General features: G+C 34.0%; 1 protein-coding gene across 2 annotated transcripts; it reads left to right on the top strand.

The window, feature by feature from the left end:
* The first annotated feature begins 5,443 nt into the window (after positions 1–5,443).
* Positions 5,444–13,020, top strand: LOC100929731 (olfactory receptor 8G1-like). 2 transcript variants are annotated; one of them, XM_003764338.1, is made up of 2 exons: positions 5,444–5,458; positions 12,085–13,020. In XM_003764338.1, the coding sequence occupies exons 1-2, from the start codon at positions 5,444–5,446 to the stop codon at positions 13,018–13,020; spliced, it is 951 nt and encodes a 316-aa protein (XP_003764386.1). The 2 variants fall into 2 exon arrangements, with proteins under 2 accessions (XP_003764386.1, XP_023355292.1); XM_023499524.1 differs by lacking the exon at positions 5,444–5,458 and adding an exon at positions 10,365–10,376.
* Positions 13,021–13,283: the final 263 nt, after the last annotated feature.

Raw genomic sequence — 13,283 nt, 5'->3', positions numbered from 1 at the left:
AAATTCATGAACAAATGGTTCACTTTCTATATCATTATGTTTAACAAGGAACTATCACTGTTGTGAATACAGAACTAAGATATTTCATCTTCACTGTCCTGGGAAGCCATATAGTTCTGAATCAAGTTAATTACTAAAGGAATCTTTTAATTAAAGTAATTAAATTACTTTTAAAACATTATTCATTGACTTATTAAACTCCAACTTCCTGGAGAAAGATGATAATTGTAGTAATGGCTATTACTTAGAAGATTAAGATATTTCTTAAAAAGCATAAGGAAAAAAGGATAATCAAGGTATGATATAAATCTATATGTATTCTATATAAAAAGAAAGGATGTTTGCCATGGAAAAATCACATCTTCAATGTAGTGTACTAGAAACAAGCTGTTAAACCTGTACATGTTCTGTACAACTCATCCGAGATGGTGAGTTTGAATATTCAGCATGTTCCTTGCCCTTGCTACACATATAAAATTTAAAGCTTAATCCTGATTTTCTCTGCGTGTTCCTGCATGCAAGTAGGTGAACTAATTCCCATCTACCTGCTTAAAAAAGGTTGTCTTCAATGGACATTGTAAATTTTTTTTCAGAATTTTTCCCTAAATTTTTTTCTGTAATTATTTCCTGATGTAGTAGACAGATAAAGCCAATAACTTTCTTTTTCTCTTATCTTACTAATGGTGTGTTCTGTTCTCAAGTATTTTTTTGCTTCTCTCAAGCAAGAAAGAATAAATATACCAAAATCAAAGAATTTTAGGATCATGACAATAAGAGGTAGAAAAAAGTCCTTCAGAGGCTCTCTAGTCCAACTCTATCTTTATTGTAGGTAAGTTATAAGAAGCCCAGAGGGGTTATGTGACTTGCCCTGACTCATAAATTCATTAATTGTCTGGTATGTAACTAAGATCTTCTGAGGATTTCAGTGAGAATTTAGATTATTTTATTTATTATTATATTATTATTCTAATATATATTATTATTCTTTAAAGTTCCAGGATTATTTGTTTAAAAAACATTCAATGATATATTTTATATTACCATAAATTATATATTTTTATATAATATAAATTATATATTATTTATGGATTAAATTTCACTTTTAATTATCATTTTATTTAAACTTTAGAAATCAAAATGCCAAACACAATTAACAGCATGATATAATTGAATGGAGAGATGGTCTCAGAGTATGGAAATTTGGGTTTAAATCTTGATTTCAACATATATTGGACTATGTTTTCCTGGGCAAATTACTTAATTTTTCAGTGTATCCAGAAACTTTCTAAGACTAAAAGGAATAGAATAAAAAAGATGTGTTAGGCATTTTACTGTGCCTAGAGATTAGGATACAGATATAAAACAGTAGTAGTCCATATCCTCAAATAAGTTGCATTTAAATCAGGGATAGAAAATATATGGAGGAGGCATATCCAGGGAGGGCAATTTGGTCTTAGGAAATAACAGGGATGGTGAGTGGAATCAGAGGGCTCAAAAGATCCACCCTTTCCAGAAGTGATATTAATGTATTAACAGAGTAAGATATAGAAAGCAGGGTGTAGGGGAGAATTCATGGGTACAGTGATATGATAAGAAGATGGCATTGTCTGATATTGAGAGTTAGCTAGATGTAGTGAGCTGTCATTAATCAGCATAGAGCCAAGGAGAGAGTTGAAAGTCTAATTATAAGGAGCTATGTCAAAACTGGTAGCCCTATATAGCAATGGTATCAAATTCAAATAAATATAAGGGCCACCAAGGAGTGGAACTAAGATTGTGGAAAGAAGACACTTCTTTTTCTGAGCTCTCCTCATGACCCTCAGATTAACAGCATATCCAGCCTCTAAACTGTTTGTGGAGTGACAGAAACCATGAATATTGGGAACGTAACAAATTACCAACAGAAGATAATTTCAAAGATCTCCAGAAAAGGTATTTCAATAGTACATGGAGGGAGATGGGCCTAGCACAGATGCCAAGTGCAGGCAATGTACAGTCCCAGAATGGGGTGGCTCTATGGGTCAGAAAATCACCAGAAGGAATCTATAGCAGTGTTTGCTACTCTGTCCTAGTTGCAAACCAGCAGATCAGCAGATTTATCAGTCAGATAAGACATTCAACATAAATACAAAAGGCAAATAGTGAACCCCTAAATGCCAGAATTTCACAAGACCTGGCCATTCCCATAAAACATCAGAAGTTAGTTAGTACTGACAGCCACTGTCACTTGCCCTAAAAGCAGACCTCAGCCTTTAAAAAAAATGAGTAAAAAAGCAAAAAAGAACTCTGACCATAAATAGTTTTTATGGTGAAAGAGAATAATAGATTTCAAACCCTGAGGTCACTAAAAGTAGATTGTCTCTAGAAGAAGCTCCAAAGAGTGATATAAATTGGTCTCCATCTGACAAGGCTCTCTAAGAAAAATTAATAAGGATCTTAACAGAGATTTAGCAGAAAAATGGGGAAAGGAAATGAGAACTTTGCAAGAGGGTTTGGAAAAGGAAATAGAAATTATCTGAAGAAAACTCCTTATAAAATAGATTCAGTGAAATGGAAAAAAGCATATAACTCCTTACAAATCAGATTTGATAAAATAGAGAAAGCAAGCAACTTCTTGAAAAACAGAAATTGTGAAATGGAAAAAAAAACTATAGAACAAAACTCATTTAAACATTCAATTGGCCAAATACAAAAGGAATTTAAAAAGGTAACTGAAGAAAATAATTCACTAAAAATCAGAACTGAACAATGGAAATGGATGACTCAATGAGACATCAAGAATCAATCAAGCAAAACGAAAAAAAAATGAAAAAACAGAAGAAAATGTAAAATACTTCATTGGAAAAAACAACTGACCTGAAAAATAGATCTAGGAGAAACAATCTAGGAATGATCAGACTTCCTGAAAACTATGATGAAAAAAAGAGCCTAGACATTATTTTTCAGGAAATCATCAAAGAAAACTGCCCTAATGTCCTAGAATCAGAAGGTAAAACAGACATTGAAAGAATTCACCAATCACATCCTGAAAGAGACCCAAAAATGAAAATTCCAAGGAATAGCATGACAAAATTGCAGATCAGACCAAGGAAAGACTATTGCAAGCAAGCAGAAAGAAACAATTGAAATACCAAGAAGTCACAATTAGGATTACCCAGGATTTAGCAACTTCCATTTTAAAGGATTAAAGGGCCTGGAATCTGATATTCAAAAAGGCAAAGGAACTTGGAATGCAGCCAAAAATAAACTACCTTTCTAAACTGAGCATTTTCTTTCAGGGAAGAAGATAGACATTCAATGAAACAGGTGAATTTCATTTATTTCTGATGAAAAGACCAGAGCTGAACAAAAAATTTGACCTCCAAATATAGAACTCAAGAGAATCATAAAAAGGTTAAAAGAAAAGAACTCTTGAAAGCTATATCTCTGTTGTGGGTATACCTAGAGAGTGCAGGTATAATTTGATTTTACTGTTTAATATAAAAAAAGAAACTAGAGATTGAAAAGGGATTATACTGGAAAAAGGGGGAAATGGAGGTAAAATGAGGGAAATTATTTGTCCTGAAGAGGCAAAGAATACCTGTTATAATTAAGGGAAAGAAGAGAGGAAAGTTGAACATTGTTTGAATCTTACTCTGATCAGATTTGTCTCAAAAAGAGAATTTCAGACATATTTGGTTTCACAGAGAAACTTGTCTCACTTTATAGGGGAGTGGAAAGGAAAAGGGGAAAGGGAAGAGGGAAGGTAATAGAAGAGATAACAGAAATAGTAGGGGAAAGGTATAAGGAAGAGGAGGGGCTATAAAGGGGGAGGGTTGCTTGAGGGAAGTGGTGGTCAGAAGCAAAGTACTGGGGAAGAGAAAAAAGGGGGTAAAAGAGAAAAGCATAATTTGGCATAAATAAGATGGTGGGAACTACAGAGTTAGTCATTTTAACTGTGAATGTGAATGGTATGAGCTTTCCCATAATAGGGAAGTAGATAGCAAACTGAATTGAAAATCAGAATCCTACAACATGTTTATAAGAAACACATTTAAAACAGATTGATACATACAGAGTAAAGGTAAAAGACTGGAGCAACTCTTATTATGCTTCAGGTGAAGTAAAAAAAAATAAAAAAAGCAGGAGTAGCCATCATGATCTCAGATCAAGCTAATGTAAAAATAGATCTAATTAAAAGATGTAAGAAAGAAAATTATATCTTCCTAAAGGGTAACATAGATAATTAAGTAATATCAATACTAAACATATATGCACCAAGTGGTATAGTATCTAAATTTCTAAAGAAGAAGTTAAGAGAACTACAAGAAGAAATAGACAACAAAAATATAATAGTGGAGGATCTGAAACTTGCTCTCTTACAACTAGATAAATCAAACCAAAAAATAAATAAGAAAGAAGTTAAGGAGGTAAATTGAATGGAGGAAAATTGAATGGAGACAGAAAGAAGTACACTTTTTTCTGAGTGGTTCTTGGAACCTATTCAAAAATTGACTATATGTTAGGGCATAAAGACCTCAAAATCAAATGCAGAAAAGCAGAAATACTAAATTCATTTTTTTCAGATCATGACGCAATAAAAATTACATTCAATAAAAGGCCAGGGGAAAATAGGACAAAAAATTAATGGGAAACTAATTAATCAAATTCTAAAGAATTTTCTTTAAGAATTTTCTTTCTTTAAGAATTTTTCTTTAATTATAAAGTTTTAATTCTTCTAATGAAAGTTTTAATTATAAAAAGGGGCAACTGGGCTCAATTCCTTAAAGAAAGTCCAAAGCAGGAATCATACCAGGCCAAGGGACCTCCCTTAATATAGCTGCCTGCAAGGACCCTCTGCCCGCTGAGGAGGCATTCTCTTCTCAGTGCCAGCCCCTCTTTATCCCTCTCACCTATTTCCCTAACAGGACCGCATCCCTCTTTATCTCTCTGTCGGGATTTCTCTGATAGGAACTTTATCTCTCTCTGACAGGACTCCTCTGCTAGACCTTTACTTTTCTGTCAGGACCTTGCAACTAAGGAAGTCAGCCTTCCTAGCAAAGGCTGGCTTCTCAGTTCCAACAACAAACGTTTTGCCACTCTAATTTTCAGATTCGTAAATTCTTTCATGAAGAATCTACGCCAATCAGAAGGGGGTTTCCACAATTCTCTGTCCTGTGCCGAACCTCATCAATAACATGTAAGAGCATGTAATGAAGGATACTAGAATTTTTAAGATGAATATATATATATATATATATATATATATATATATATATATATATGAGATTGATTTCAGAATACCTTGTTCTTTATCATACATAGAAAACTATTTTCTTATATTAATGAATTCATAGTAAATTGAAGGATTCCAATGGAGTTGCCTTTTTTAAAACCTTCCTAGAACACAGATTCTTAATCTTTACCACTCTAATTCAGATACCCATGGAATTGAATAGAGACGATGTGTTTGGGACAGGTTATAGCACCAAATGTTGAGATGATGTTTAGACATTAAATATTGGAATTCAATCAAAATGGCCATTCTCTTCGGCAAAAGGATAGGTTTATTTAGGAGAAAAGGTTACATAGAAAATGAAGAGATACAATAGACAACAGGAATGGTAAATATGAAATACAATTGGGAGAGCATATAGTTAGACACCATGAGGCATGGAAGAAGGATGAGAAGAAACACCAAGATGCAGGATGCTATGGCAGGTTTATTCCAAAAGGGATTCAGCAAAGAGAGTATGAACCATGGACAGATTTATAGGGGAAATTTAACTTGGAGGGGGGGTTATATAACTTGGATTTCTGACTGGACACATCAATGTAAAACTATCCAGGACCCCTACAAATGATCTCTCTAGTAATCCCATCTAGTAGCCCAGGACCTCATCAGAGCTTTAATTAAATTAATTTAATTACACTTTCCATTAGCAGAAATGGATGATTACAACAGAAAGCAACATTTTCTCATAAAAATGTCCAAGGAGAAAGCATGCTTAGCTAAAGTTTATATCAAGAAAAATTTCAATGTGTTACTGAGCTGCAAGCTCAACATTAGTCAATAATGAAATATGACAACCAAAATATTAATATACTACATTGAAAGAGACATAGCATCCAAAACCAAAGAGGTGATAGAACCACTGTGTTCTGTCCTGGTCAGGTCATATATGGAGGATTGGTCTCAATTGCAGGTGTTTTTTGGTTTTTGTTTTTATTTTTTAGGAAGGACACTAATAAACTGAAGTGTCCTCAAAATAAACCAAAATAATGAGAGAGGAATCAAAATCATGCTATACAAAGATGACATGAAATAACAGTGGGATGGGGATGAGAGTGTCCTGGAGCAGATAAGATTTGAGCAGGAAACAAGATAGCTGTCTTCAAATGTTGAAAGAACTATCTTGGGAAATAACAATTAGATTTGTTTTGCTTGGCCCCAGAGGACTAGATTAGAAGCATATGTGGAAGTTTCAGACAGATAGAGACTTGGTGTTTGGAATTCTTACATTTAAATGTATCAAACAGTATAATAAAATGCCTTATGGGGTAACAAGTTCTATTTCACTAAAGATCTTCAAGTAAAGCCTAAAAGACTTGTTAAAGATTTTGTAGACAGGATTCTCAGCAAGTTACAGCTTGGCAAAATGACATAGGTGATTAATAACTAAAGTGAGGCAATTTTACTAGATGATTTTCAACATCTTTTTTAAACCCCAAATTCTATGACATTAGGCTTTTAAATGTGTTTCCAAACGAGGGCTAAGGAAACCCAAGAGTCAGTAATGCTATCTAATATACATCTCTATATGGTTTGAATTCAAAGAGCATATTTATATTTTTTGCATTGGGATACTCATTCTTGAAGACAAGGGGACATCTGGTATTTCTGATTAACATAAAGTTAGAGAAACATTTCCCAGATATTGACTCAGACACAGTTCTCTAAAGATATCAACTTTTAAATACCATCTCCTTTTTTTCCAAGGGATTCTAGGAATTTTTACCATACAGGTCTCATTGCACTGCTGAAATTGTAGACAAATGCTTCATTCCATATATAGTCTGAAATGGTAGAGGAGTGAAGACTAAGGATCACAATGGATACTCAGTATAGAGATACAGGGGATGTATTCAAATTAGAACATGTGAAAATGCAGAAAACAGCTAAAGAATCACATAAGGTTATTTAATTCACCCTCTGCATCAAGGCATAATTCAACTTAATCTTTTCAAAAATTCTAGGCAAGGTATGTTATATTTCCCTTATGGCTTTCCTATCTATGATACAGTGTAGTCGAAAGAACACTGGAAGTAGATGTAATTGGAAGAGCCAAGTTTGTAGCCTGCCTAAAACATTTATATGTGATCCTGGACAAGTCATTTAAACTCTCTGGGTCTCAGTTTCTTTACCTGTAAAATGAGGGAGGAGGTGATATCATAACTTGATTGATCTCTTCCAGCTTAAATATGTGATGCTATAATTTATAATTCTTCATGCTGTAGTTAAAACCCATTTTTGGCTTCTGAAAAAAAAACCTTGTAAAAATGGTATTTTCACTTTTTTGTTGTTTGCTTGCATTTTGTTTTCTTTCTCATTTTTTCCTTTTGGATCTAATTTTTCTTGTACTAATTGTAGAAATATGTATAGAAAAATTGCCCATGTTTAACATGGATTACTTGCATTCTAGACAAGGGAGGGAGAAAAAATTGAAACACAAGGTTTTGCAAGGGTGAATGTTGAAAATTATCTATGCAAATGTTTTGAAAATAAAAAGCTTTTTTAAAAATTAGTGAAAATGTATATGGGGGATGAAGGGAAACTGGTGCACCTATTTCCACTGGCACTGAGAACCCTTGATATGTTACATGTTTGTGTCTATTTCGCATTAATGTCCATAAATACATACACACAAGCTTATATGCTGAATCCAGAACTTCACATTCAAATGCCAAGACAGAGAGTACTTTGCCAATACTGAGAATCATACATGTTAAATTGAACTAAAAAAAAAAAAGATTTTAGGGTGACAGATCTTGTTCTTCATTATTTAATTTGCCTCACTAATGAAAAACAGTTTACACAGAGCAAATAATTCAGCATAGGCCAGGAAATAGAAACTGATGTAGAAAGGAAAGTATCAAAGGAAATGGAAATAAAGCACATATCTGGTTTTCCAATGTGGCCCTGAACAAGTCCCTTAACCTCTATTTACCTCAGTTTCTTCATCTATAGAATGAAGATTATGATAGAATAAAAATAGCACAACCTGCAGGGTTATAGTGAGGATTAAATGAGATAATAATTATAAGCATTATCTAAATATTAGCTATTATTATTCCTAAAAACTATTCATGGTCCAATAGCAGGATGATTATAAAATAATGCAAATGAAATGATGGTCATTTGTTACCATATCAAGTTTAACTTTTGATGCTTTGATATTTTGTCTACTTTCATCTAACTACAATTATTTACCTATGTTATCTAACACTTACCCAAACCAAACATTTCATTCTAGTCAGGCCTATCCCCTCCAACTTCATGCACATTATATATTCATTTTGTTCCCTAGCTTTGCTTAAGCAATTCAACTCAACCAGAATGTCCTTTCTTCATCTAAATATTCAAACTTTACTTCTTCCAAGCCCTAGCCAATTTTCAAGTTTTAAATGTAATGACCTATTTCAGCCTATATCAAAGGTGCTTACATAATTTAACCCTTAAAAAGCACTTAATTTTATAACATGGAACATTGAAATTATTCCTTGTGTGTCAGTCTAAACAATAATCCTTCATATCTATGTCCCTCAGCTCATGACTACATGTGTAATATATTCCAAATAAATATATTGATTTAGTAATTAATGATTCTCCCCTGTTAAGGATATTTAAGATGATGAATCGCTTTATTTTCACCTTGAAACATCCATAATAAGCAAAAGTTTCTGTATCTATGATGTAACAATTCTAAAGCTATTTCCATTCATCATCCCACTGCATTGATGTCCTTCCTAAAATCAAATGAGACTTCTTATATGTTGAAAGAACAAAATAAATTTCTTCCAACATATTTTCTTGGAACATCAGACAAACGGCCCAATAAGATATTTTCATTATTTTTCTCCTTTCTGAAAAAATGATGCCTTTTTGCATTGACTTCAGCATGAAGGAAGACAAAGGATATTTTTCTATGGTGTCAATGGAATCTAGTATCTTTCTCCTTCAAAAATGGAAGGAAAGAAGGAAGAAAAGGAGGAAGGAAGGAAGGGAGGGAGGAAGGAAGAAATATATCATATCTAGAAAGGTGCTAGTCATGGATTTGTTATGAAGTTTTAATGCTATGTGTCTGAATACATTTTGCCACCCCTATTGGCACCAGTCCATAAATCAGGCTATACCAAAAAATTCTTTCCCCCAGAGGAAACCTACTAAACAACAGGGAATCCAAGGGACATGCCAAGTGAAAAAAAAGAGAGACAAACACATTTGAATTCTTCCTAGCACAGCCTGTATCCCTGGTGAGGTAAGCCCTGGGGAATTTATTGTCTCTGTATCTCTAATAAAATCCAAGGAATCTGCAAATGGAAATTCAAACTCTCATATCAAATAGTTAATATTGGAGAGATTTTGTAAGATAGGTACATTCATATATTTCTAGCCAAACTATGAATCAGTAACATTCATAAAAGTTATTTTATCAATTTGGAATTTTAAAAACAAAAACGTATTCTGGTAAAACCAAGAAATTATGCTTGATCTAAGAAAATGATTCAAGAAACTGTCTCCTCAAGATAAAGATTAATAGTCCAGGTCAAAAACTGAGATCCATGTTCTCACAAGAGAAGGAGAAGGATCAGTGCCAAAGATTGTCATCATTTATCCCATTAAAGACATTGGCTAATAGTACACTGCTGTTGGAGAAGGTAGAAGACTCAACATTGGAAAGTGAGTATCTAACTTCACTTTTGTAGTTAACTTATCTGAACCCAGAACTATGGGAGCTCAAAACTCTTTGAAACAATTCCCACCCAGCCTTCTTAGCCCTTCATTAACTAGGAGTAGTGAAGAATCCAGGTGAATCAAATAATAAACAAGCATTCACTAAATACTTACTATGTGCCAGAAATTGTGTGAGGTCCTAAAATAGAAACAAAAGTTAAATATTTCTTGCTTCCAGGAAGTTTGAAATTCAGAGACAATGTGTACTTATATCAAATATATAAAAGATAATTTTGTAGATAAAATATTAGGAAATGAGGATGTGGATGGTGGGAGAGAAATTTTATGTAGAAAGTAATGCCTGACCTAAACCATGCAGAAAATTATAAATTCTAATAAAACAGATGTGAGACTTGAATATTTTTTTGGTATGGAAGACAATGCAAAGGAATAGAAATTGGAGGTGCATTGTCATAGATTAGTAAAAGCCAGTCTTGCTGGACTGTAGCATGGATGAAGGACAGCAATGTGAGATAACACTAGAAAGGTAGGTTGGTGCTAACTTACATATGGCCTTAAATAATAAATGGAAAATATATTTGTTTATTTCTACATATATAGTATACATACATATGTGTATATATATTATATATGCATATAATTGCATATATGCATATATTGGTTATATATATGTATATGTATATATATGTACTTTTTTCAAACACACACACACATAATCCTAAAAATAATGTAGTTTATTAAAAAGGAGATTGGCTGAGATTAGCTGGATGGTGGGTGGATTGCCTTGTAGAAACATGAAGGAGCTATTGCAGTAGTTGAGATAAAAGGTATTTGAATAGTTTAGGCAAAAAGTAATAATATTCAGAAATAGACTACTTTGTAAGAGGACAAATGGGAAAGAGACTATATAGGTAAAGATGACGAGTTTGTTGACTGTTTTGCATGTGAGAATGAAAACTTAAGAATGACAATGAGGTTGCAAATCTGGGTAACTGGAAGAATGGTGATACTTTCAACAAAAAATGGGGAAGTTCAGAAGAGGGATAAATTTTTAGGAAAATAAATTGTTTTGGATGTCTTGAGTTTAAAATTTCTAAGTAATACTTTGCAAAGTCTGAGAGACAATTGGAGGATAGAAACTGGTACTGCATAGATGGATCTGAAAGTCATTGACATAAAGTTAATATTTAAATAGCTATAGGTTGAGGAAGTCAACTAAAAAGAAAAGTTAGAGGAAGAGGAGAAGAAAACTTGGTATGGAACCAAGGAGAGAGCCCTTTGTGGGTTTGATGTGGTTGATGATAACAAAGAAAATGTGAAAAAGATCAGACAGCAAGAATTAAGAGGGAATTGTGTCACAAACAGAAATATGGTTGAATGGAAGCATGTATAGTGAGAATGAATACTATAATGACTCCTTCAATCCTCAAAATCTAATCTATTCTGAAAGAATCCTTATCCAATGATTTTCTTTTTTACTGAGTGAATAGAATTAGTCTCTGAACCTCTCTATGACCCCCATTTTAAAATTTCTGACGTGGAAACATTATTCTTACACATGATGTAGAAGCTGGAGGTGGAAGAAATACCAGTGTATAAAATGAATAACTAAAAGTCAAGCCCTTCCCTAATAGTATTATAAACTGTTTAGAGCAGGGATGAGAATGGAGAGACTATCAAAGCCATCAGTCTAATGTCTGCATTTTCTAGATGAGGAACTAAACCCACAGCAGTTAAGTAAGTGACTTATTCAGGATAATATGACTAGCAAGTGCTTAGGTGAGATATGAACCCGAGTCTCCAGTTCAAGACTCAAACTTCAAGTCAAAACATTCCATCCACTATACCATATTACCTTTCAATTCAGCTGAATTCCATTTCTCAGAAGTTATATTTTTATCAATTTAGCACAAAGTTAGACAGTTTCCATGCCAGATATTACTATAAGGTTAGAAGAATTGCTTGATATACATGGTCAAGTAGAAGTAAAAGGATTGAGCAAGAACAAGGAAATGAGTCTACCTTTTTGTATGAGCCTCTGATGGATAAGGGTAATAATCAGGAGTCTCCCTAAATTAGTACTTCTTTTTTATCCATACAGCTCATTCTGCCACTATCACCCAGCAAAGATGGCCATGAGAAATGACTCCCCAGTGACTGAATTTATCCTCACAGGGCTAACTGACTGGCCAGAGCTCCAGCTGCCTTTTTTCTTTCTTTTCCTTGGCATTTATGTGGTTACTGTGGTGGGGAACCTGGGTATGATCATATTGATTAGCCTTAGTTCCCATCTTCACACCCCCATGTACTATTTCCTCAGTAGTTTATCCTTTATTGATCTCTGTCACTCCACTATAATTACACCCAAAATGCTGATGAAATTTGTATCAGAAAATAATATCATCTTCTACTCTGAGTGTATAACACAACTCTACTTTTTCCTTATTTTTGCTATAGCTGAGTGCCACATGTTGGCAGTGATGGCATATGATCGTTATGTTGCCATCTGCAGCCCTTTGCTTTACACCATCACCATGTCCCATAAGACCTGCTCATGTCTTGTGGGTTGGGTATACATCCTGGGTTTAGTTGGAGCCACAGCTCACACCAGCTGCATATTTAGAGTGATCTTCTGCAAGAACAATCTTATCCATCATTATTTCTGTGAACTCCTTTCCCTCTTGAAACTTTCTTGTTCCAGCACCTATGTCAATGAAGTAGTGATTTTGTGCTTTAGTGCATTTAACATCCTCATTCCCAGTATTACCATTGTTAGCTCTTATATATGCATCATCATCAGCATCCTTCGGATCCGCTCCCCTGAAGGCAGGTCCAAGGCTTTCAGCACCTGCAGCTCCCACATAGCAGCTGTTGCTCTCTTCTATGTCTCTGCTTCAGTTATATATCTACAGCCCTCTTCAGGAAACTCCATGGACCAGGACAAAGTATCTTCTGTTTTTTATACTATTTTTGTGCCCATGCTGAACCCCCTAATCTACAGCCTGAGGAACAAGGATGTGAAAGTTGCCATGAGGAAAATCCTGGAGAGAAGAAAGTTCATTTAAACAATGTCAATATTAGCTCCATAAATAATGGACCACAAATAACTTTTTGTTTTCACATGCTTTTTTTTTAATTGAGGCAATTGGGGTTAAGTGACTTGCCCAGGATCACATAGCTAGAAAGTGTTAAGTGTCTGAGACCCGATTTGAACTTGTGTCCTTCTGACTTCAGGACTGGTGCTCTACACATGCTTTTTTGGGGAAAGAGAATAAGAAGAATCAATTTCCCCTTATCACTAGTGGGATTCTTCTATTACTTCTATTTC

The sequence above is a fragment of the Sarcophilus harrisii genome, chromosome 3, assembly GCF_902635505.1.
Source record: "Sarcophilus harrisii chromosome 3, mSarHar1.11, whole genome shotgun sequence".
Taxonomy (NCBI): Eukaryota; Metazoa; Chordata; class Mammalia; order Dasyuromorphia; family Dasyuridae; genus Sarcophilus; species Sarcophilus harrisii.
This window is presented reverse-complemented; position numbering and strand designations above follow the sequence as displayed.